This window comes from Onychomys torridus, chromosome 19 (assembly GCF_903995425.1).
Source record: "Onychomys torridus chromosome 19, mOncTor1.1, whole genome shotgun sequence".
In the NCBI taxonomy this organism is placed as follows: Eukaryota; Metazoa; Chordata; class Mammalia; order Rodentia; family Cricetidae; genus Onychomys; species Onychomys torridus.
The window spans coordinates 39,639,224-39,663,563 of NC_050461.1; the positions used below are offsets into that span (position 1 = coordinate 39,639,224).

At 40.8% G+C, this 24,340-nt stretch overlaps 1 protein-coding gene across 1 annotated transcript in view; it reads left to right on the forward strand.

Annotated features, from left to right (window-relative positions):
* Positions 1 to 9,999: 9,999 nt before the first annotated feature.
* Positions 10,000 to 24,340, forward strand: part of Adgrg6 (adhesion G protein-coupled receptor G6) — a 131,097-nt gene continuing 116,756 nt past the window's right edge. Inside the window, exons 1-2 of the mRNA XM_036168539.1 lie at positions 10,000 to 10,206; positions 19,542 to 19,642. Coding sequence (XP_036024432.1) covers positions 10,205 to 10,206; positions 19,542 to 19,642 — 103 coding nt within the window. The 5' untranslated portion in view covers positions 10,000 to 10,204. The remainder of the gene's footprint in view (positions 10,207 to 19,541; positions 19,643 to 24,340) is intronic.

Genomic DNA, 24,340 nt, shown 5'->3' on the forward strand with positions numbered 1-24,340 from the left:
AAAGCAGTTTTAATCATATTCTGATAGCAGGCAAGCCCAAATCTTATTAGCAAATAGCATCATATCATATGTGTAACTTGTACAGTTTTCCCTACCAGTAGGCTAGACTACCTGCTACATACATTCTCTGCTCTGGAATCCAGGCTGGCAGTATCTTGCCATATTCTAGGACAGAAGCAAGACAAGAGCACGAAGTATACGCTTACCAGCTCCAGCCTATGATGATGTGTGTCAATCACATTCTTTTTACTACGGCAACTCACTACCATGTCTAAGCAGTCAAAGAAGGAAAAAAAGAAAGACAAATTCTGCCACTTGCAGAGAAGGGAAAATAACCCCTCATCCCCACCCCCACCCCCTGGGAAAAAGTCCTTATGATTCTCATAGTTATAGCATTCGGAGAGGTTTGTGTGTGATTCCAGAAACTGATAAGAATTTGCTAACCCTACCTCGTCTCTACGTGATGTCAGGCATAAAAGGTTCACATACCTGTCCTACAGGGATAGGCGAGACAAAAACCATGACTCCTCAAGCTTACCTTTCCTCTTCATACATCTCTGACCTCATAGTTTGTGATAAGTAATCTTCACTGCCGACTTGACTGGATTTAGAGTTCCCATGGATACACAATCTGGCTGCGTCAATGACGCTGTTTCCAGAAAGCTTTACCCGAGGAGGGAAGCCCCACCCTGACTACGGGCATCGAGTGGGTGCTAGAGCCCTTGAATGAAAAGGAGCAAGGCAAGCTGTTCATGACCGTTCATTGTTCTTTGCTTCCTGCTGGCTGATGTAATGTGACCAACTGCCTCAGGCTCCTGTAATGTACTGTACCCCTTCTTACATAACATATTAAAAATACCCGCCTTTCCTTATGTCACTGTTTGTCAGGTACTTGGTCACAGCAACAGGAACACTAACAGCCATTTCCAATGGCATCACGTTATTTATTATCCTACCCACGCTGCACAGCAGCTCCTTACCCCTTCTATTGCAAAGGTCTTCTCTAACACCATCCATCCCAATGAACCCCTGTAACATTTCTTAACTACGTGGCTCCCTCAAGCTAATAAAAGCCTAGAGGCAAACGTTTGAACATAAATTTGGCTGGTTCAATATATCTCACAGCATTCAGGCAAACTCCTATCTTTAGCCTAAGAAACTTCTAATACCGGTCAGGCCTTTATCTCCCCATCAACCTCTAAAATCCCCGACTGCAGCCAGAGTATTTGCTAAGTTTCTGGAAAAATGTTTTCCTATTTTTTATTTTCTCCTACACAATGGCTAAAATTGTTCCAGTGTTCCTAATTTTTACTGTCGATCTAAAAGTCCCGATTCACTATGGAAGTTCATTCTGTAAACAACCATTCAGGAACTGGACATTGATTTCAGATAAACCGCCAGAATGACATGCTTGTTCAGTTAACAGTTACTTCGTTCAAGCACTTAGTGAGTTCTAGGTAGCATGTAGTCGCATATGCTAGACAGAGAGATCTCATACTTAAATTGTTTAATTTGAACTTTTGTGTTTTCTTTCTAAACCCATTCCTCACTAAATATTCCAGATTCTCCTAGTTGTATGGGTCTAAACCACACATTGTATTCCTTTCTTTTGTACTTGATAGGCAATTTTTAGAAATGCCCCCCAAATTCAATTATTTTCATTTCTACCTCCCTAGTTAATAGCATCCATTGTTGTCTCTTGTCTGGATTGTACAATGGCCAGCTAAGAAGTCTCCCTGCTCCCACTTTTTGAACTACTTTGTGTCTATCTCCTGTAAATGCAATCTTGTTCTTGTCCATTCAAAATCACCCAATGACTTCTACTGGTGAGGAAATAAAACCTTCCTTCTCCCTTAGTAAGTTCCCTGAACTAGACCTTAATAATAAAAGTTAACAACAACAATAAAATGTGCCTCAGGACTTACTTATTCATACAGTGAGCACATGCACCTAGGAATAATTCAAAGGTTAGAATTTGGGACGTATATCTCACAAAGGGTGATACATTTGTTCAGAGTTGACAAGCAAAGGGAACGATGTTTGGATCCCTAGAGACAGTGAATTGTGGGATGGCAAATGTCTGCAGGGAAATTGATGAAAAATACAGCTATTGCAGTAAAATCTGTGCTGGGCATATCAAGATGCTTATTTTCTACCTAGTGGAAAGAGCTGTTTTGCCCCTCCCGATATAGGGGAAGAAAGGAAGGGGGGAAATGTGTGTAAAAAATTATGATCTGCTATTTGGTAAACAGGTGGTGGACAAATAATTATTTTTGTGTTTGCTGCTTCCTAATTGTGTTTACTTCGAAGTAATCTTTATGCAGAGTTGGCATTCGGGGGCATCATATTCTCATCCTCTTTGCTAACTTCTCATGCAGTAAAGCTGCTGACTGATCTATTGGCCACAAGGCTGTTCCCTGGCCCTTCCCACTCTTAGATCTCATTTGCTCTTTTCCCTCAAGCCAGGCTTCCACTTTATTCTTTTTGCCTGAAACACTCTTGCTCCACATGATTGTGTCTACTTCCCACTAATTCAAATCTCTTTGTTAATAACATTAACTGGAGACATTTCCCCCCAAAACATTTAAAGTACAATTTCAGCTGTCATTCTTATTTTTTTCCAGTCTTTACTTCTCACCTAATTATAAGGACTAGACTTGCACCATATATTATGACAACCCTAACCTAATATATAAGCTGTTCTTTTCTTTTTAAATAGGAAAGAAGAATCATGGGAAAGGGAACAAAAAAAATGCTGTCTTTGGAGTATTTGAAGATTGAGGAATAAGTGACAATCAGCAGGTGTGTACAAAGAACAGCAAACAATCCCTGACCCAAGCTCATGTTCTGAATGGATAAATAAAGATCTACAGTGATTTATGTATAGGATATAAAATCCGTATTGTTGTTGGTTGTTTTCTTACTCTTTGCCTCTTTGGGGGCCTGCCACCTGGCTCCCAAATAAATCACACACACGAGTGCTTTTTTTTTTTTCAGAGCTGAGGATTGAACCCAGGTCCTTGCCCTTGCTAGCAAGCGCCCTACCACTGAGCTAAATCCCCAACCCCTTGGTTGCTTATTCTTAATTATGTATGCCCAGCCTTAGCTTGGCTTGTTTCTAGCCAGCTTTTCTTAACTTTAAATTATCCTGCTGTGGATATTGCTCTGTATAAGTAAAGTGCTGATTGGCCAGTAGCCAGGCAGGAAGTATAGGCGGGACAAGCAGAAAAGAGAATTCTGAGAACAGGAAGGCTGAGTCAGGAGACGCTGCCAGCCGCTGCATGAGTACCAACATGTAAGATATTGGTAAGCCACGAGCCATATGGCAAGGTATAGATTTATAGAAATGAGTTAATTTAAGATATAAGAACAGCTAGCTAGGAGCCTGAGCCATTAGGCCAAACAGTTTAAATAATATAAGCATCTGTGTGTTTATTTTATAAGTGGGCTTCTGGACTGCCAGGAGGAGGGAGGGGTTGGTTGACCCAGACAGAAACTCTCCAGCTACATTATCCCTTCTTCCTTTTGCATCTGGGCATTTCCTTTTCTATTCCTGTATACCTTTATTTGGTCCTTACCCTGAGGCTGGCAGTGAGGCTGGGTGGCTGGCCCCTAGAGCCCTCCTCCTTCTCTGGCTACTTTCCTTTCATCTCAGATTTCTCCTTCTTTATATTCTTTCTGCCTGCCAGACCCATCTATCTTTTTTCTTGCTTTGCTATTGGCCACTCAGCTCTTTGTTAGACCATCAGGTGTTTTAGACAGGCACAGTAACACAGCTTCACAGAGTTATAAAAAATGCAACATAAACAAAAGTTAACATGCCTTAAAATAATATTTCACAACATCATATGAACTGTTTGGTTTATGTAATTGTCTACGATAATTTGGGGTTTCATTTGTGAAGATGTAAGACAAGATAGGTTGACAAGGAACTGAAGATGTGTGGCCACTGACATTAATTAGCTGTAGTTCAGCATCATCATTTAGAAGGCAGCTTCTCTAGATATCTCAATGGGTCAACACTGTTATTTGACCAAAATGTAAGAAATAGCACTATTAAATTTCCATGTGACAAAATAACAAAATAAAATATTGTTATGGTTGATGGAAGAATCAATTTTCAAACTGATTTCTTTAAACTGTTATATTAGATCAAATGAAACAAACAAACAAAAAAATCAGGTTGGGTTCTCTTTTATAGGGATTCATATAATTTACACAATTACCTGAGATTTCTGACAGTTACGTCAAAACACTCGGGCCTACAATGATGGACAGAGACAAGGTTACAGTGTTATTAAAGCCATATAGCCTTTAGCCTACTGTTCCTTCTGTGATTCTACTAATTCGTTTTAAATGTGAACTTGTTACAACTTAGAATCATCTGAGAGCCTGGTTTGAGGATCTGCCTATAACAGGTTCTATGGAAATTATCTTGATTATTAATTGATGTAAGAGGGCCCAGCCCATTGTGGGTGACACTGTTCCTTATATAGGTGATCCTGAACTATATCAAAAAGCCAAATGAGAATAAAGCTCATGGCCATGCAGAAAGCAGGATCCCCCACAGAACTTCACTTGTCCTCCAGTCTATGATTCTTTAGCTATGAAGTAAGTTCCTCTCACAGGTGTAATGCTGTTTGTAAAAGCAAACAGCCTTCAAATTCCTGCCTTGAGTTCCTTCACTGATGGACTATGACCTGAAATTTTAAGACATTATCTCTCCTAAGTTACTCTTGGCCAGAGTGTTCTACAACAACAGAAATGAAGCTATAACAGGTATATAGACCCATTTTAAATTTCAATTTCCTATTTTCAAAGTGGGAATACTAATTATTTACAAAAAAAACTTAATTTTGTGAATTCACAATATTTCTGAGAGATTAATTCCATCCACATTTATTTTCCCTTCTTCTTTTTCCTCGGTCAATCTTATAGCAGATGCATACAAAAAGGAGGAAGGAAGGAAGGAAGGGAGGAAGGGAGGGAGGGAGGAAGGGAGGGAGGGAGGGAGGGAAGGAGGAAGGAGTGGCTCCTGAGAGTCTAGAACCTGCTCTCCTGCCTCAGAGAGAGATCCATTGATAAGCCAAGGTTTTGGAGGGGCCAGGCTGATGAAGACAGACATGGGCCATCAGGGAGAGGATAGGTTACCTGAAGACCCTCACTAGCCATACTGTACCAATTACTAGTGATATCCATAGATACAGACAAGTCAATTATTAGCTTTCTTTTCTCTTCCTTGCTGGAGAAAGACATAAACTTGGTGAAAAGGGAGGAGATAAATTGATTATCAAAGAATAGAAGATCTATAAATTTCCAGTTGGGTTTGAATATTGAATATATCAGTTATGATATATATCTTGAAAAGTCACAATTATGAAAAAAGTTTATATATATAAATTTATTTATAAATATATACATATTAGCACCAATTTATTATAGCTGTTTCTGCTGCATTTTTACACTTCTTCTCAAAAAGTCAACAAGAGCTGAGAATTATATATAAGAGTTATACCTGGTACAGGGAATGTAAGAATCCCATGGTTGAGGTGTGTGGACCACTCTGAATACTTATCACTGATGTTGGCTTACTTGGAGACAGGGAAGGGAAAAGCCAGACATATAGCGAAAGGCCAGGCATTACATGGTTAAAATATAAACTAGAGCTATGAACACTGAGTCCAGGAAGACTGGATATGGAAATGATCACTGCCTTCAGACATCTGAAAGACTCATTGTGAAAGGCAGAATGTCCCTGCTATGAATGGATATTAAAGACAGGAATGTTTAAGTCAATCAATAGAAAAAGGAAGTTTCTCATAGCCAAGTGTTCATCAGCATTAAGGATTTGAACAGCTGTCCGAAATTCCTTTTGTCTGGAATGCCATCCGAGGATTCCTGAACGCAGAGGAATGTGGTCCTAGAAATTTCAGTTTGGGGATGATAGGGTATGTGGAGCAGACAGTGCAAGCAATATCACCAAATTTTGGGAATCACAGAGTGTTCTAGGTCCTTAGCTTACTGAATCTGACTAAAACACAGTTACCCTTATTTTATAAATCGGGATAAACTTTTGCAGAAGTCCACAGTGATAGCATACTGTTTTAACATGGTCTCATTGCATTAAAAGACTATACTTTTTGCATCACACACTGTTTCCCTCACACGCTCTTCCAATGATAAAGAACAAATCCTTTTTGTAAGAAGAGATTTCAAAATATACAGATAATCCTAATATACTGGCCAGTGGCCAGAACACTGGAATGTCTTAGCGGTGATTCACATTTCTCTGTAGAAACCTCAATATATGAATTATGTGGTAGCACATAATAGCGTCTCCTCTACTTTCTAGAATAATGTCACCTGGTTTTGTTTAATGTGGGGATTAATTTTACCTGTTAACTTTGTTTGGTCAGGCACTCAGATATTTGTCACATATCATTTTGAATGTGCCTCAGAGGTTGGTCTGAGGATGAGATTAACATTTAAATCAGTTTTCTTTGCATGACATTTTCTAGATTCATTGGTGCTCAAAGTAGAAAATTGTCCTTATTGTGTGCATATATTACATTTTCCTTGTTGTGGTGGTCTGAATGAAAATGGTTCCCATAGGTATACAGGGAGTGACCCTATTGGGGAGATGTGGCCCCCTTGGAGTAGGTGTAGCTTTGTTGGTGGAAATGTGTCACTGGAGGTTTGTGTCACTTTGGGGTTTCAGAACCTCAAGCCAGGCCCAGTCTCTCTCTCTCTCTCTCTCTCTCTCTCTCTCTCTCTCTCTCTCTCTCTCTTTCCTGCTGCCTGTGGATCATGATGTAGAACTCTCAGCTCCTTCTCCAGCACCATGTCTGCCTGCATGCTACCATGCTTCCTGCCATGACAATGATGGATTAAACTTCTGAGCATGTAAGTAAGCCCCAAGTAAATGATTTTGTTTATAAGAGTTGCCATGGTCATGTTATGTTGTTTCTTCACAGCAAAAGAAACCCTAACTAAGACAATTATCTATTTATCTTTTGAAGGACAAAGACAGTGGGCATGTGGTTTCACAATATGGAGGATACTGCAGACACTCAAAGAAGTAGAGAGTAGAATGATGGTTGCCAAAGGTCAAGAATCAGTGGAAATGACAGCTGTCAATCAAAAGGAACATTTCAATTAGCAGAAATTCCTTCCCCCTCGTCCACATTGTTCTATGAGCCTTAGAGGTTCAGGGCTGAGCACTCACCTGCAACTTATTCTCAGCACCTTACACAGGCACAAGTCTCTGCAATCACCACCATGCTGTTCTGCAAAATTCATCAATGAAAGAAGAGGATTCTCTGATAAAGGCTGAGAGTATGGATATTAACATAAACATTGACAATGCAGTTTGATGTTATGTCAGTTTAGCTAAACAACAGTATTAGGTTTCCCCCCTAGGGTCTATGACCTCCCAGTCATGGAATTTTTTTTTTTAACCAGGTTTACAGAACCAAGCATGGATTCCTTCTATAGAGCAAGCCACACATTCCATCAGAGTGTTGTTACCCCCATAGCAGGAATGCCACTATTGCATAAGCCAACAAACACATCTTGTCTGGAAGGTTGGTCTCCTATCAATAGACATACATGGATGGAGGAGGAACTCAGGAGGTACTACCACTAATTTAGGAGGCACTGCCTCTAACTGCTGAATTATTTGATACTGATCAATTCAAGGAGTGGGGAGCCATTGCTTTTAATTGTGACCCCACAGGCTCCAATGGATAGTTTGAATCCAACAGTCACACAGAGGGCAGTGGGTAAACTAAAGGGGTCACAAAACTAAGCCAAAAGACGTGGATCTGGAGACTTAAAAAGGACTGGGGTTGTTAGGGATGAGAGGGAGATAAAAGAAGATGAAGGAATAATCATTGTCAAAGAATAAGCAAAACAGAGTTCTGTGAATGGAACAACTTCCAGGAAGAGCTTTCAGCAGACCCTTCCCCTGCCAAGCTTTCAGGAAACAACACAGCTCCCCCCCCCACCGCCTCTTTTATATATTTAAAAAAAAATGTATTCATTTTACATACCAACCACAGATCCCCCTCTCATCCCTCCTCCCCCTCCCTCTCTCATTCCATCCTCCAACAACATGTAAGTTGTCCCATGGAGAGCCCAGCTAAGCCTGGTACATTCGGTTGAGGCTGGACCAGGCCCCTCCTGGCTGCATCAAGGGTGAGCAAGGCATCTGACCATAGGCAATGGGATCCAGAAAGCCAGCTCATGCACCAGGGATTGATCCTGATCACATTGCCAGGGGACCCTCAAACAGACCCAGACAAGACAGCTTTAATTCCTGTTTGATTACAGTCTTATTGGACCTAAGTGGCGGCACCCAGATTCTAGACCCACCAAACTGTGAAATTATGTTGCTTTGAAAAGTTCTGGGTGGAACATGTAATATATCCTTGGGATAATCTGGTGTCACAGAAGTGGACTTGAACTGAGAGCCTGTGGGGCTGAGTCTCAAGTCCTGGTCTTTTCTGAATAGTTTGTGAAGACTAGGCCTTATTTCCCCACCTGAAATACTAAAAGGATCTCAGGTGTTCTTAAATGCAGCTGTTCAAGTCTCTATTAATTCTACTGCTTTTTTCCCCCATTAAAGTAAATACTGATAAAAATCACAAGAACACACACCGGCCCAAAAGTGGTCTGGATTGCTGGCGGCCTTCCAGCTTCCTCTTTCTTTGCCTGTAACTGTCTGTCTTCAAAAGCTGTTTCATTGCTCTACCCCAACCCTTCTCTACCACTAGCCAATCAAGGTAAATCTGCTTTTGCGGCATTTGTATGCGTTCCCACACCACCACCACCACCACCACCATGTAAGCAAGCAGGATTGTTCTCCTCTGAACGTGTCTCCAAGTCTGAAAAGGCCGCCTCTAGCATTCAGTGAATTTACTCTGGCAAGGCACAGTGTGAAGGGACCCTATGCTTGAGTGCTTTCTCCCTCTTTCAGCAAGTAGGTGTGCCAGGTCCCTTGCAAAGCAGCTTCCCTGCAAAAGCATCGCCCAGCCATAGTAGTCATCCAACTTAACTTTCCCTAGTGAGTAGTTGAATTTGCATTGGTAAATTAATCCCGCTCAAAAAGAAAAGAAAAAGTTAAAAAAAAAAAGTAAAGCAAGCATATTACCCCAACCTTCTAAGCCCTCCACCCTCAATATTTTTCCCTCTTTCTTTTTCCCTTTTTCTTTCTTTCTTTCCTTTCTTTCTTTCTTTCTTTCTTTCTTTCTTTCTTCCTTCCTTCCTTCCTTCCTTCCTTCCTTCCTTCCTTCCTTCCTTCCTTCCTTCCTTCCTTTCTTTCTTTCTTTCTTTCTTTCTTTCTTTCTTTCTTTCTTTCTTTTTAAGGGAAAAAGACACGGGGAAAGGAGGAAGAGAAGAGCTAAGGAGATAAAAGTAAGAAGCGGTCTGGGTGCTTAGCTGCAGGCAGAGCAGATGCCCACTTGTGCTTCTGCATTCCGAGCTCCTCTCCTTCACCCAGGCTCTGCGGGGTTCGGCGCTCTCGGCAGGCGGGTGACCTCGGGGTCAGCGGGGTCCCCTCCCCGGAGCTGCGCCTGGCCTGGTGCCAGTCTCCCAACCCCGCCGCCCGCGCCGGTCCCGCCCCGCGTGGCGACTTCTCTCTTTGCCTCTGCCCTCGGGTGGCCGGCCCTGGGTGGGGCAGCTGAGCCTTGAGGACTGTCCTCAGCCTGGGACAGCCTAGAGCAGAGGCCACCTCGGGCGGAGTAGTGGGAGGGAGTTGTGCGGAGCCGCACCTGAGCCCCAGGGGGAAACTGAGGCCGGCGCCGCGCCGCAGGCTCTGGACCTTGCAGGTCGCACCGGTCCAACCCCGGGCAGGCTTGGATCGCCCGCCTCCCGGCTCGGCTCGCCCGAAACACTTCGCCCCAACTATTGGGAAAGTTCTGCGCCGGGCGGAACCTGCCGCCTTCGGCCGCGCCCCTGCGCGCGGGACCCGCGCTTGAACTCCGCGGCGCGCGCCCGGGGTCCACCTTGCGCCGCCCCGCGCGCAGCCGAGGAGCAGCTGCCGGGAAACCCTATGAACTCTCCAGAAAGGGCGTGACGAAGGGTCCTGCGGGGCGCGGTCCCGGACGCCCGGGTCCCCCTTCGGTAGAGCTCGCGGGCCGCAGAGCAGAGGAGCGGTGGAGGATGAGCGAGCAGCCTCTGGGAACCTCTGCGCGGTAATGCCAGCATGTAAGTCGCCTCCCAGCTCCGAGCCCTTCGCACCTCCGTCTGTGTTTCCCCGCTTCTCCCCTTAGCTCAGCGTTTCCCTGGAAGGTACCAACTGCGGCAACAGAAGCTTCAGCGTGCTCCTCGATATGTGTGTGTGTGTGTGTGTGTGTGTGTGTGTGTGTGTGTGTGTGTGTGTGTGTGTGTTGCTTTCTCCCTTTCTCCCCCTAGAGAGGGATAAACTTCACTTGGAGTCCGTGTAAAGCAGAGTAAGAAGGGCTGGGCTTCAAGTATGGGGAGAACGTGGTTTTGATTCAAATTAAACAAGGACTAACCGACCCACGGTGCAGCTGCTCCCAGGGCCCTGGTGCTGCCAAGCCAGCGCTCCCTGGATCAACACCTGGGGCCTGGGAAGGTACTGCTGAGCGGGGGAGATGCTGGCTCTGCGTTGTCACCTTTGCCTGTGGAAGTCGTTGTTCTTAGATCTCTGAGATATTTAATGACTTTTTCCCCCATTGAAACCTCCCCAGCCCTGCACCTTTTTCTTTTAAGAGCCCAGAAAAATGTTCCCAGTGTACTATGTAGATGAAAAAGTAATTAAGGAACGTGATAGGGGCTTCGGGTAGAATTACAAGTAGGAGGCACATGGAGGAGAGGGTGAGAGGGTCAGAAAAAGCTACAAGGTTTTGCTTGGATGGGATTGCCATCTAAAATGTGAGGTGCTTTGAAGGACCTGATTGAAAGGGCAGCCATGCGCACCGCCTGCCCTTCCAAACTGGACAATGGTGCTCCGAAAGGCCACACTTATCTTTGCGGACAGATTAGCAGTTTTTTGTTTGTTTGTTTGTCATAGTTTGTTATTTTTCCCTCTGTCGTTTTATTTGCTCTTGGGCAGACACCAGACAGACTTTTTACCCACTTCCACTAACTTGTTCAGGAGCTACAGAAATTGATAACTTCCCTCACTCCACGACTCCATCCTTACTTATTTCCGCTTCTATTTCCCTTTCCAAGTTAGCACCCAGGATCTTGAGTCCCCACCCCCACTCCCATCCCGCCATCTTTGCCGCTCTGTTCTTAACCCCAAACACATCTTTAAAGTAGGGGATGGAACAGAGCACACCAGCCTCACCCTCCACTCTGCAGCTTTGTTCTCGGCACTGTGCCGTGTACTGTGTACTGAATACCACCTATCTTTATTAAAACTCGATGTAAGTATTGACGCACCTGAGAGTTTTGCATTTTGCTGATGGCAATGGGATGGGTGGATGGATCACTTGTGAGCATTTGTTTGGGGACACAGTCAGCGATCTAACATAAGGCTCTTTCCCTTATGCTAGCAGCAGGTTTGGAACGACTGGTAAGTTTGTTTCCAACTTCAGTTCAGTTTTCCTGAAAAACATATCCCAGCTTTTCACAGGAGATAATTAGCAGCTTTCTTTCAGCCTCCCTGGATATCTAGTGATCATGGGATTAAAAAGCAACACACACACACACACACACACACACACACACACACACGTGAATACCTGTTTTAAAAGTAAAAGATGTGAAAGTGATCCAACAGGTAATGTAAATTTTTCATGATAATGTAATTAAATTATTTAATCCACTTGAATTTGGCAAGATTAAATTTATGCCTTCGTGGATGGAATCATGAATAAGCAGTCATCTAAGGCTTTTAACTTTGTTTTAAATTTCTTTACTGAATTCTTTTGATGGAATTTTTTCTGTGTCTTTCAAGATTATTGTGCATATTTTTTGGTGCAATGGTTTGACCCTTTTTGACTGATGGGCAAGTTAGAATACATGGAGATAGTGCTAATCTGCCCGAGATAAATGTTCCTATTATTTTGTTGAAATGGTAAACAGTAACTACATTTTAAAAATTTTAATTGCAGTAAATAAAAATACACAGGCTCCTTAAATGTTTTGGTTGGCCCTCCTTGTGGAGAACGAATTTGTTTATTGTTACAGTCACATTTTGAAATTATAGACTTTATCAATATATTTAGGAGTTGCAACAACTGCCTGTTTTGAACGCTCCGAGAATTTCCCAAGATTTAGGGAGGCTGGCTTTGTTGGTCTCACAGTGCATGAACCTACAGTAATTCCTTTTATGGCTTATATAAGTTACATGACATTGTGCCTGTCCAGTGTGAATGGTGAATGAGGCTATTGTCTGTTTGCTTATGGGAACTATTAGACGCTCATAGCAGTTACTGCCTGGCTGAAGTGTCACTATGATTTCTGGAAATAATGAATTGAGACACATTTCATTTCTATATTAAAAATAAACTGATGATAATGCCTTTGGACGCAGTCATATTTCTAACTGTCCACATGTCATATAGAATTTACGTTTCTGATGAAAGGAATGGAAGTTTCTAGAGACATCTAGTACTTAGACTAAATAGAAAGTGTGTGTAGTATTTGTGATAAGACGTATATTTCCATGTTTATTCCTAGTTGGATGACATCACTACCTTATCCATGCTAGATGACATTATGATGCATACTACTTGGTGGAAATGCTAACATTTAAAGGATGTACCAACTCCAACTAAGAAGTCCAGGATAACGAGTGTGGCTACCTGGAATCATCTTACCTCCCTTTTACGCAGAGTGGAATTCTTTGGAATGCCTTTCAAGATTATTTAAAAGACGGCTTGATATAGCAAAAGCTTACATGTTTATGATAAAATTGGTTAAAAAACACAATCAGAAAGAAAAATATTTATACTGTAATAGAAAAGTATGTATATGACTTGGTCCTGCCAATCCAAATAAAGGAAATCCAAGAGAGACACTTCTGTCAGCTAACAGAGATCAAAGCAGTGCCACTCACAGTGTGGGTGACAGCATTGGCATCCCCCAGTGGATATTGTGAGTGCATTTAAGTTTTTTTTTTTTTTTTTTAAATAATTGTAAACCTACAAGAAGTTTCAGAGTATAAAAAAGAAAAATACAAAAAGGCCTGGAGAGATGGCCCAGCACTGAGGAGCCTTACTGCTCTTGAAGAGGTCAGGAGTTCAGTTCCCAGCCCTCAGTTAGATGGGCAGCTCATAATCACCTATAACTGCAGCTTTATGGAGTCCAACACCCTCTTCTGGCCTTTAAGGGCACCTACACACAGGTGCTCACACACACACACACACACACACACACACACACACACACACACACACAAAGTAAACTGTAAAAATACAAAGAACAACTGAGTATCCTGTTTCCAAGAGTTGTATATTATAAACAATAGCCTCATTGGTTGGAATACTCCCTGTTCCCCCCTACCCTACAATTTCATCTTTTTTAGAATCTTCTAAAATTTAGTTGCCCATATCAAGGCTTAGAAGTTTACTTTCTCATTGAAAAGTTTTAAGATAATTGTAGATTCAATTATAGTTGTACAAAATATGACACTATCCCATATATCCTTTGACTAATTTTTCATTGAGAAGATTTTACCCAACTACAGAGCAAACTAAAAATACAATGTTGATAAATTACAGCTCTCTCTCCATGTTTATTCAGTGTCTATATGCGCATGCACTCATGTGTTTGAACACCCCCCCCCCCCTGTGTGTGTGTGTGTGTGTGTGTGTGTGTGTGTGTGTGTGCATTTGTATAAGTTCTCAAGTTGAATTTATGGTATGAGTCAGTCATGCATATTCGTGTTCAAATAAGGCAAGCTTTGTGAAGACCTGAACAGTAAGTGAGATTTTTGTCGTGGAGGTAAGCCAACCTAATGAAAGGGTCTGAGTTCAGTAACAGGATAGCACACTCTCTCTTTTACACATTGCTTAGTTTCAGGAACACGACCTTTCACTGAAAGAAGAAATGCTGTTCTAAGAGGTTTGAATACGTTAAATTACTGGTTTTGTTTTGTTTTGTTTTTGTTTTTGTTTTTGTTTTTGTTCCTGTAAACTCTCAAGGTCTTCTCTGCCAATTCCAAACCTTTTTAGGAAAAGATTTGCCATAGAAACACAGTAGGAATATGGTCAAGGAAGTGAATTCTGACTGTTACATTAGTAGGACTAATATCCCGTCAATCTCTCTGTTAATCTCTGAATGTCTTCACTAACTTCACTTGAAATTGTGACTTTGGATGAACCACTAGAAGTGATAGGAAATGGTAGGTTTTTGAAAATGTTTTGCTCAGTTTAAAGTCACGTCCACCAGTGCTTACACCCCTAGCTGAACCAATTCCTGGGAAATGTATTTGTTCTCCAAAGCTTTCTGAAATGGGGCTCAAGCATATTGTATTGTGTAGCCTATTGTTTTGATATTGGGTTGCAGCAGAAGTAAACCAGTCCTCACAAAGGGCAGCTGGAATGGAAACTGGGGGACACAAAGTGCTTGGGTCCTACTGCTGATTCTGAAAGCTGGGCAAGTAGGTTAATCTCTTGTTTTCTTGTCTGTGAGATAATAGGTTTATCCACAGAATGAAAATGATTCTTTTCAAATTATACAAGGCTATGACTCCATTTTCCTTTAAAATATGTTTCTTGGAGGCTGGAGAGATGACCCAGTGGTTAAAAGCACTTGCTGTTCCTCCTGATGACCAGATTCCCATTCCATCATCCACATCAGGTGGCCCACAACCACGTGTAACCCCAGTTCTAGAGCATCCAACACACACCCTCTTCTGACCTCCATGGGTATCCTCATGCACCTGGCATATATACACAGAGACAGACACATAAATAAAAAGAAAAGTAAATCTTGAAAAACTGTTTCTGTTCTCCTTGGTTGAGCTATGAGACCATGATCAAGCCTGTACCCAGTTGAAGTCCCTGTTTAGAACCTTAGTAACCCTGCTTGGGATTTTCCATTCTTCTGAGAAAGTTGTTTAAATTTCAGGGATGTATCTTTGCTAAGTGATCCCCTGAGAAGACCCGCAGTCCTCTCTTTCTCCTGTTCTAAATTTATTTGTTCCTGTTCTTCAGTAAACAGTAAAGTAGATGAAAGTTGGCATGTCACATGGTTTATGTTATGTTCCAAGTGCTTACTGTGTTCTTGCTCTTTTTGTGTCTAAAGTGATGGAGTCTTGAGTCCTGGAATGTGTCAAGCCCTGGCCTTCTCTTGCAGCTATGGCTTGATAGGATTGCAGTCAGCTTTGGTAAAACAACTCGAGGACCAGTTGTAGAGTCCCTAAGTGTGAAAACCTTTTATAGTCAAGGAGAAGTTGCATGGAAAATAAACGGTGTTTGGTATCCAGGCTAAGGAGTGGGCTTCTGTCTGAGAGCATGTATGAATTTAAGAGAGGGGACATTGCTCATGTTGATGGAGGAGAATCTCCCTATGACACAGGGTAAGAAGCTGGGAGGGTGACATGTAGCTCATTGAAAGGCTGGCAGCCAACTCTGTTCTTTTTGATTCTGTTGGACCTCAGTTTCTTCTTCTGTGAAAATCATGAGCTAGATATCATCTTTTGGATTTGCAGTTCTCTGAACTTCTTTGAATGTGTAATTGTTCTTTTGTTTTAGAAGCACAGCCGATTCATCCCCAGTATGAATGGGGAACACTTCATTCATACAATGTCAAAAGGAAACAGGCCCATTCTCCCAAATAAGTGACTTTTCTCTGTGACAGACTATATAATTGCTTCTGGTGAAAGCCCCTGCTGACTGAGCTAGAGGCAGCAGTTCTTTCTGGGTGGTAGCGACCCATTTACAGAAAAGTGACTAGGCTGATATCCCCCAAAGTACCCATCCCCCAAACCATACAATCAACAGAGAACATAAGGCTTGGCCATTCCAGAGTCCATACTCATTATTATTAATATTATTGCTTACTCAGACACGTTCTTCTCAATTGGTAAATGCTTTTAGCTTCAAACATATTGGATGAAAAAATCTGGAAACATGATTTCCATACCAAAAAAAATCCTCTTCTGGTCTTAATCTTGTCTGAGTTTAGAAATTCCCAATGGACAGCTACCTGTAGCTGGAACGTGGAGTGCATGACTGTGATGTGAACTTCAGGCACTACATAAAATGTATCCATGCATAGCAGGCATGAATAAGTTTATCTTGCTCCCAGGTGATCCCTGAAGTATCTCCAGAGTCACTTGATGGATGTTGGCATAAAAGATTAAGCCTATCATCTGTTATTGTTTAAGTGTCTTCCTTTTATTATACAGTGGGTAGAATAAACACTCACATTAGCATGCTGGGCACGACCGTAATTATGATAACAGCTGTTATTTATGGAATGCTTGTGAGGTTCCAGGTACTGGCTTTTGAAGACATGGTCTTATTTTGAAGATACCAGCCAGTGGTGCTATGGGCTAGGTGTACTGCTGTTCTTTACAGGTGATACACAGATACAACAGGTCATATAAAATTTTGGGACTGCACCAGCCCTAGGTAGCAAACCCAGACCTGTTTTACTGTAATCCATGTTTTCTTTGATATAACATTGTCTCCAACATTAAAAAAAAAATTCAAAATGTATTCTTAAGGCAAGTGCAGGAATCCTTTCATCTTGCTGTCTCATCTAAGTGTTTTCTTGGCTTTGCATTTAGTGTTATACTTTACCCATGTAAACAGGCTTTCGGGTTTAAGAAAGTATCTTGCTGTCATTCTAGAAATAAAATTACTTTCCGGTTGTAATTGCAAGTTTACTGTCTCTTTGGGGATTTTAAGACCTGGTGATGTCTTCCCATCATTTTAGTGCTTGCCTGCTTGCCCCTGTCTCCCCTCAGTGCCAGTCCTTTTATGGTCCCTTTGAACAAATGGCTTTTATTCTTATTGCATCTTTCATAGGCTTTCCTCTTTTAACGATGCTGCCTCAACGAAATCTGTTGTGAGCCATGATAACATTGAATCCTTTCTTTAGGAAATACATCTTTCAATGTAGATATGACATTACTGGTCCAGCAAGATGGGTTACCACCCGGGTAAAGGCATTTGACACTAAGTCTCATGACCTAAGTGTTTGATCCCTGGGACCCACGTGATGACGGGGGGAAAATTAACTCCCAGATGTTGTCCTCTGACCTCTACTTGCCCGTGTGTGCAGACATACACAGACACACAATAAATAAATGCCATTTTAAAATGGAAAATGATAACACAATTTGCTATACACAAATATTGAAGGTTTTCACCCGCATCTAACATTACTTAGTAGTTTCTGAACTACTTGGTGATTACTAACCATTTAAAAACACAGATAGGTATTGTTACATATAATGGGATCTTTTTTTTTTTTTTGGAATGTTAATGTTTTAGTTGCTTCATTTTAGGGAAGAAGAGAAATTTTATTTTATTTTAAATATTACCCTCTGACAAGAGATGTTATAACATGAAAACATTTTCTTAAGATCTAAAACAATACAGGGGAGAATAATATAATTATCTATGAGATATACATACATGACTGCTTATGCTGCAGAGGGCAAAGTTGAAATAGTTTTATTTCTTAAAGAATTATGCTTTATTTATAGAATTATTTGAATATTTACCTATCTTCATTAAGAAAACACCTACCATATATATTCTTGTAAGGAAGGTACAAACAAGTGTGTGGTGATACTATATTCTGAAAATATTTCTTACATTCCAAAACACTGGAACTTCTGCTGGACCTCATAGCCAGAGTTAATGATGGACCTTGAGGTCGCTTAAGACTTAGGACTGCTATCCTACTGGATGCTCAGGCTGTTTGTGTAACCTGCCTTTAAGAGAACAATGTAAAACCAACCTTACTTGCCTTGGATTTCCTTTGTAATTAGCTTTCACAACCTAAGCTAATGCATAGCTGAAATCTTAAATTAGGTATTCCTCATGCCCAGGCCCAGAACAATACACATGTATCATTTGCTGAAAACAGCAAATACTACAAGTTGAACACAACTTCCTAAAATCTACCATCAAAGCTGAAAGTCACCATGTATAGATATTGGTTGATAATGGTTTTCCTTGTCTGGGTCACTTGGGGTCAGTTGGAACCTATGACTTAATCCCTTTTAAAGCTTTGTTAATGTTTTCTGTAAAGTATCCCATTCCTTCCCATGTGATGCTTCCTCTGCTGTTAAATAGGAGCCAGATACCGATCATACTCAGACACATCAGACACACAGACATCACACACACACACACACACACACACACACACACACATACACACACACACACACAGGAGGCAGACTCAGGGACAGAAGCAGACACAAGAACAATCAGATTCACAAGACAGCCTCAGATTCTGACCCATGCAAGAGACAGACAGGAGACAGAAGACACAGGGATTGTTAAAGAGAGAATTCAAATTTGGACCTATACAAGTGTAGAGGTAACAAATAAAATGGATGAATGTATGTATTTGTGCGTTTGTGCGTGCCTTTGTGCATGCGTGCGTGCGTGCGTGCGTGCGTGTGTGTGTGTGTGTGTGTGTGTGTAGTGTAGGGGTATGTGTGTTCATGTTTGTACATGTGTGTGCAGATGCCTGAGGAAGCCAGGGGTCAGCATACCAAGTCATCCTTAATCATTATCAATGTCATTTTTTGAATCTGCCACTGACCTTGAAGCTCCCTCACAGGGTCAGTCTTTCAGGTCAACGTCCTCCTGTCTCCATCTCCCCGGCATTGGGACTACAGGCACTGTCTGGCTTACATGGGTGCTGGAGATCTGAACTTAGGTCCCTAGGCTTGCCCACTGAGCACTTAACTAACCCCCTACCCCCAGATTTCTTTCTCTCTTGCTTGAAGGGGATGATTTGGTCCTTAACTATCTTTGAAGTCTCTCCTGTGGACATGGCTGAGGCCACCTGCTTCATAGTCCTGGGGCCCTGGGTTCTATCCTTTGTATGTTAGGTTCTTTATTTGAAAACAAGACTAGCCGGTGGTGCACGCCTTTAATCCCAGCATGTGGGAGGCAAGAGGCAGGTGGATCTCTGTGAGTTCAAAGCCAGCCTGGGCTACAGAGTGAGATCCAGGACAGGCACCAAAGCTACACAGAGAAGCCCTGTCTTTAAAAAAACGAAACAAAGAAAAAAAAAAAAAAAACAGCCAGGCAGTGGTGATGCACACCTTTAATCCCAGCACTCGGGAGGCAGAGGCAGGCGGATCTCTGTGAGTTCCAGGCCAGACTGGTCTCCAAATCAAGTTCTAGGAAAGGCGCAAAGCTTCAAAGAGAAACTCTGTCTCAAACAAACAAACAAACAAACAAACAAAAAACAAAACAAAACAAAACAAAAAAAATGAAAGAAAGAAAGAAGGAAAGAAAAAGAAAAGAAGACAATTTTTTTTCTCTATTCAGCCCTGTTGGGAACCACACTTTGCATTATTTGTCCTAATGTCTCACTGAAGGGTGCCTGTCCTTGACCTGACTGTGACTTTCTGTCATTAACTGTAGGATGGTTGGTGCTCAGGGGATGAGATGCTGCTCTTGGAGATGGAAGCCGAGCGCCATTCTGCTCCTGTGTGCTTTGTGGATTGTTTGTATTCCTGGCTCAGGTAGGACTCTCTTCAAAGCCAGATTAGCAATGATTTCACTCTCTTCTTTGGAAGTGTGCCTCTTATTGAAATATTGTTTATCAGTTACATTCCCCTGCCCCTTATGGCCATCCTTCTGGGTTTTTCTCTGGTCTCTGGTCTCCGTCCTGTACCCATTCTGTGTGAATTTTATCACGGCCATCATTGTTTTGTTTCCTAATGAGTTTATTTTTAAATCTTTGCTGTCTTCCTTCTCATTTTTATTTGTTGATTTAGCCCATAGTGAGTGACGAGATAACCACACAGCGGACAGGGAAGAAATACTGGTTGCTTCCTCTGTTGATAAATAGACTGCACTTGCTTCTCCTTTCAAGTTTTCATATCAACATTTATGGAAAATGCAAACTTTGCCATTTTCTTCCATACTGATTTGATTAACTTTTTGTAAAATGGATTTTATAATTTTTCAGTGAGGGAATCTGAAATGATGCCTTTTAGCTCACTGTTTATTTTGGCTATCTGGTATGAAAAAGTTCATTTTATTTACAGTTTTTTAAAACATAATTAAAACACTTATTTTCTTGTAATTGAAGTTTTTCCTAATCTTTGAAATAGGATTCTCTGGATGTTGAAAATTAAATTTTCTGTAAATAGTTACATAAGTACACCACCTAGAACATATGAACATTTTAAAGGAAATTGTCACCTTGTTTGATTTTCTATTAAGTTTACTGTGTTTAACTCCTTATCTTCTCCTGTTATATTCACCTTATTACATTTTCCACTAAAATGAGCCAAATTGTCAATTAAGAAAGTAACTATTTAATTTTCATGTGATCATGACTTAAGATTTCATCTGGAGTTAGCAGTTCCATATTATTGTGTCTGTTATTATAAATGATACATTTAAGGAATTTTTGAAGTGGATTATTCATCACAATTGCTTACTCATGAATCAAGATACTCAGCTTGTTTTCAGTATATAAAGGCTGTTTCCCCAGTCACCAAGTGTTTAAAGCATTTTCAACTACTTGCTTGGAAAATCCCTGGCATTTTTTTTTTTTTAAGTTTTCAAAAAACAAAGCTGATTTCTGGGTGCATTCTTGTGCATGTTCTCTAGAATATCTGTGTAAAGTCAGTCTTTCTGTTCCTTAGTCACTGCCAAAAGAAAGAGCTTTAAAGAGATCTGAAAGTAAGACATAGATGGAATTTCTGTGATGTATAGTGTTGAACTATTTCTTAACCTTCAAAGTGGTTTTTCAAGAACCAGTTGGATGATGTAAGATAAATTATGAGGTGAAAATTAGTTGAGGTCTGTTTACTTTCGTTTCTGTGAGCTCATGCGTTTGTAAACTTTCAACATTTCTGCAAACCAGCATACCTCAAATTGGGCCTTTGTATTTCACATGTCATCGTTTTAACTGACGGATGCATATTCCTGAATTTTTGTCTTTTGAATAAGTGAAATGAAACATATACTTTGAAATAAGTTAAAGTAAGCCAACCAGGCTACGCTGGGCTGAGGCTAGAGAAACCTAGAGGGTGCAGGCCGTTAGGAGGCATCCACATCTGGGACAAGGCGATCAGTAGTTCATTCGAAGTTACTTTCTGATCATTCTTTCAACAAACATCTATATTGACGCCCACAGAGTGCATCAAATACAATTTCCCAGCTCTGAGGGTTTTGTATTTGCTTTTCCGTACCCTTCTCTTACTTAATGTGCCACAGCTTCGCACACAAATGCCTGAACTCCCCACGTTAGAGATTATTAGGGACATTTGGATATGAAATTTCTGCCTTTTATATTAACTCATCAGTGGTGTTCCTTAAAAGAAACTCACTTTTAAAATGATTCAGATTACACCTTTAGAGAACGTGACTTTCAGCCTTGCCATTTGCAGAAGTCAGCTTGACACTATTTGAAGAAAACATTTAGTGTATAGCTCTAATGTTTCTTATGTGCACATTCTAGCCTTTTCTGCCTTTGGATGTGACTAGACCATCTCGGGTTAAGGGGGTGGGCTTTTAATGGCATGTTGAGCTAGTGTCTCTTAAGTCTTGGATTGTAGAGTCTCTCATCTACTGATGACTTCCCTTAGGTTTAGAATACCTCTCAGATTTCACATGTGTAAACAGTAATCTCCATCCCCCATACAAAGTTCTGTGTCTATTTTCTTGTCAGCCTCTACAACCCACCAAACTAGCCTAACATCTCTCAACCCTCCCCGTTCCTTAGACACACATATATCTATTCTTGGGCTTTACCCTCTCTTTCCTGGACCCCCATCTTCTCTCTAAGAATAGACTTGCTTCTTTTCATACTTCTGTCTGTGTACTTGTTCTTCTAACACAGTGGTTCTCAACTTTCCTAAGGCTGGGAACCTTTATTAGAGCTCCTCATGTTGTGGCAACACCCAACCATAAAATTATTTCCATTGCCACTTTATAACTGCAATTTTGCTGCTGTTATGAATTGTAACATAAATATCTGTGTTTTCCAGTGGTCTTAGGTGATTGATCCCTGTGAAAGGGTCTTTGGACTCACCAAAGGGGTTGTGATCCACAGGTTGGGAGCTACTGCTCTATCAGATGATGTTTTTCTAACTCAAAGTTCAGAGGACCCCCACTCTCATTCTTTCCTATTACCCTTAATGTCAATCTATACCTATTAGAGTCATTTAACTGCAAATGTTTTGCTAGTTTGATTGTAATAGTTAGGGTGGATGATTGACAGATCTCTTTAGACTGTTAAAAGGGACGACAGTTCAGGTGATTAAAGTTAAACTCTTATAGTTTAATTCTAATAACATCCATACTTTGTATAACAGAAAGGCAATGTCAAGAGTCCTAGTAGGTAGGTTAACAATGTGTTTTCATGGAAAAAGCAATTATTGAAAGTAATTTATGAAAAGCAACTCATTGCCTCTTGACTAGTGATGAATGTAACTTTAATAATAATTACAACATAACTGGTCGCACATAAATAAAAATTCAAACAACAAATGAACCTTTTTTACATACTAGCTTACCAACTTTTAAAATGTTTGACAACATCCAGCAAAATGAAGGTGTTGGGAAAACAACATTATTGGGAATACAATCATCAAAGTGATTGGAAAATGTGTCATAAAACTAAAGAATGTGTATATTGTCTCTGGATACTACTTCTACATGTAGGTGTCTGTTCTATAAAAATTTTGAAGTGCATGTGTGGATATGTGTGTTAGTGTATTAATGTAATAACATGAAATTGAAAAATGCTAATCACTCATCAACAAGGTAATGGTTATATGAATTATTTTACATTCGTACTATGGAAATACTGTACAGCACTTCAAAACAATGAGGTTAAAACCATGCATATTGGTTTACTATAATGACTTGTTGGAGATAATAATATGTAATTAGAAATCAGATTATAGAGGAATATGAAATTATCCCACATTCTAATGGGTCCTATTACAGAATTGGGGCATTTTATATTGCTATGTTTGTATTACTTCATAAACATAATTAAACATGAAGTAAACTACATCAAGCTTTCAAAATGAGTACTCAGGGAAGGGAGAAGACAGTGTTTATAAACGTGTGAATTAAAAATATAATTAAACTCCTTTGTACATGATAGAAGAAAGACATATGGAGATCAAAGGCTACTTTGTGAGAATCTGTTCTCTCCTTCCACTGTGTGGGTCTTGGAGGTGGAACTCATGTTAGCAGGCTTGACCAACTGTCATTATTCTCTGAGACATCTCACTGCCTCAAATGCTTTGTCTTTACAATGACCATGGATTCATTCATCAATTGGAAGAAAGCTTAATGAATTTTTTCGTTTTCTTTTTTTTTTTAAGAGCCACACAAAAACTGGACAAAAATGACTGTTTAAGCACATGACTAATTTTCTGAGTCACTTTGTTACTCTTTCTTTGCTTGATGATTCTTAGAAATGTTTCAGATAATCACTTCTTTTTATGCATGACACTCTATGACTCTGAAGATAAATAGTGATATAAAAGCAGGCAGAAATTATGGCTTCAAGTAGAACAAACAGCCATGAGCCAAGGAATTCCTAAGCAACCAAAAGCCAGACTTAGTCATGAGCACTGAGGCAGGCGCCTCCCTTCTCCCCTGAAAATCAGTGGTATCAGCAGGTTGGAGCTCTGACATCCATGAGACATCAACTACAGAAGAAACTATGAAAGTAAATTTGGCCCCAAATGCTGGGTGCTTTCCGCCCCAGTGGACAACATCAGCTCTAGAAGTAAGCTGATTGGACAGATGGCAAGCTGTAGCGTTTCTGTTGTTACTTGAGTGTTAACGATTCTGTGATCACAGACTGAGCAACCACGATCTACTATCTATCACACTGAAAGTAAACCGATAGCATACATATTTTAAGATTTGATCAAAAGTATCCTGAGAAATAATCATTTTTTTAAAGCTGCAAAAATTTAAGCCATTTTAGTCTTAGTGTATACGTTGAGTGACTAAACGCTTTCGCAGATACTGATACATATGTTGAAGTGCATGCATGTTTTGGTCAAAGGCACAATGGTCTGACTCCCTTTTAGACGTTTTTCAACGAAAGGACTGGGAGGACCATTTTCCTATCCAAGGCCTCAGTGAAAAGAGCCAGTGTGACTGAGTAAATAAAGCCTAGAAAGTGGAATCCGATGAAGTCAAAGAGGAACTCTTACATGGGAGGCTGCAAAGTCAGT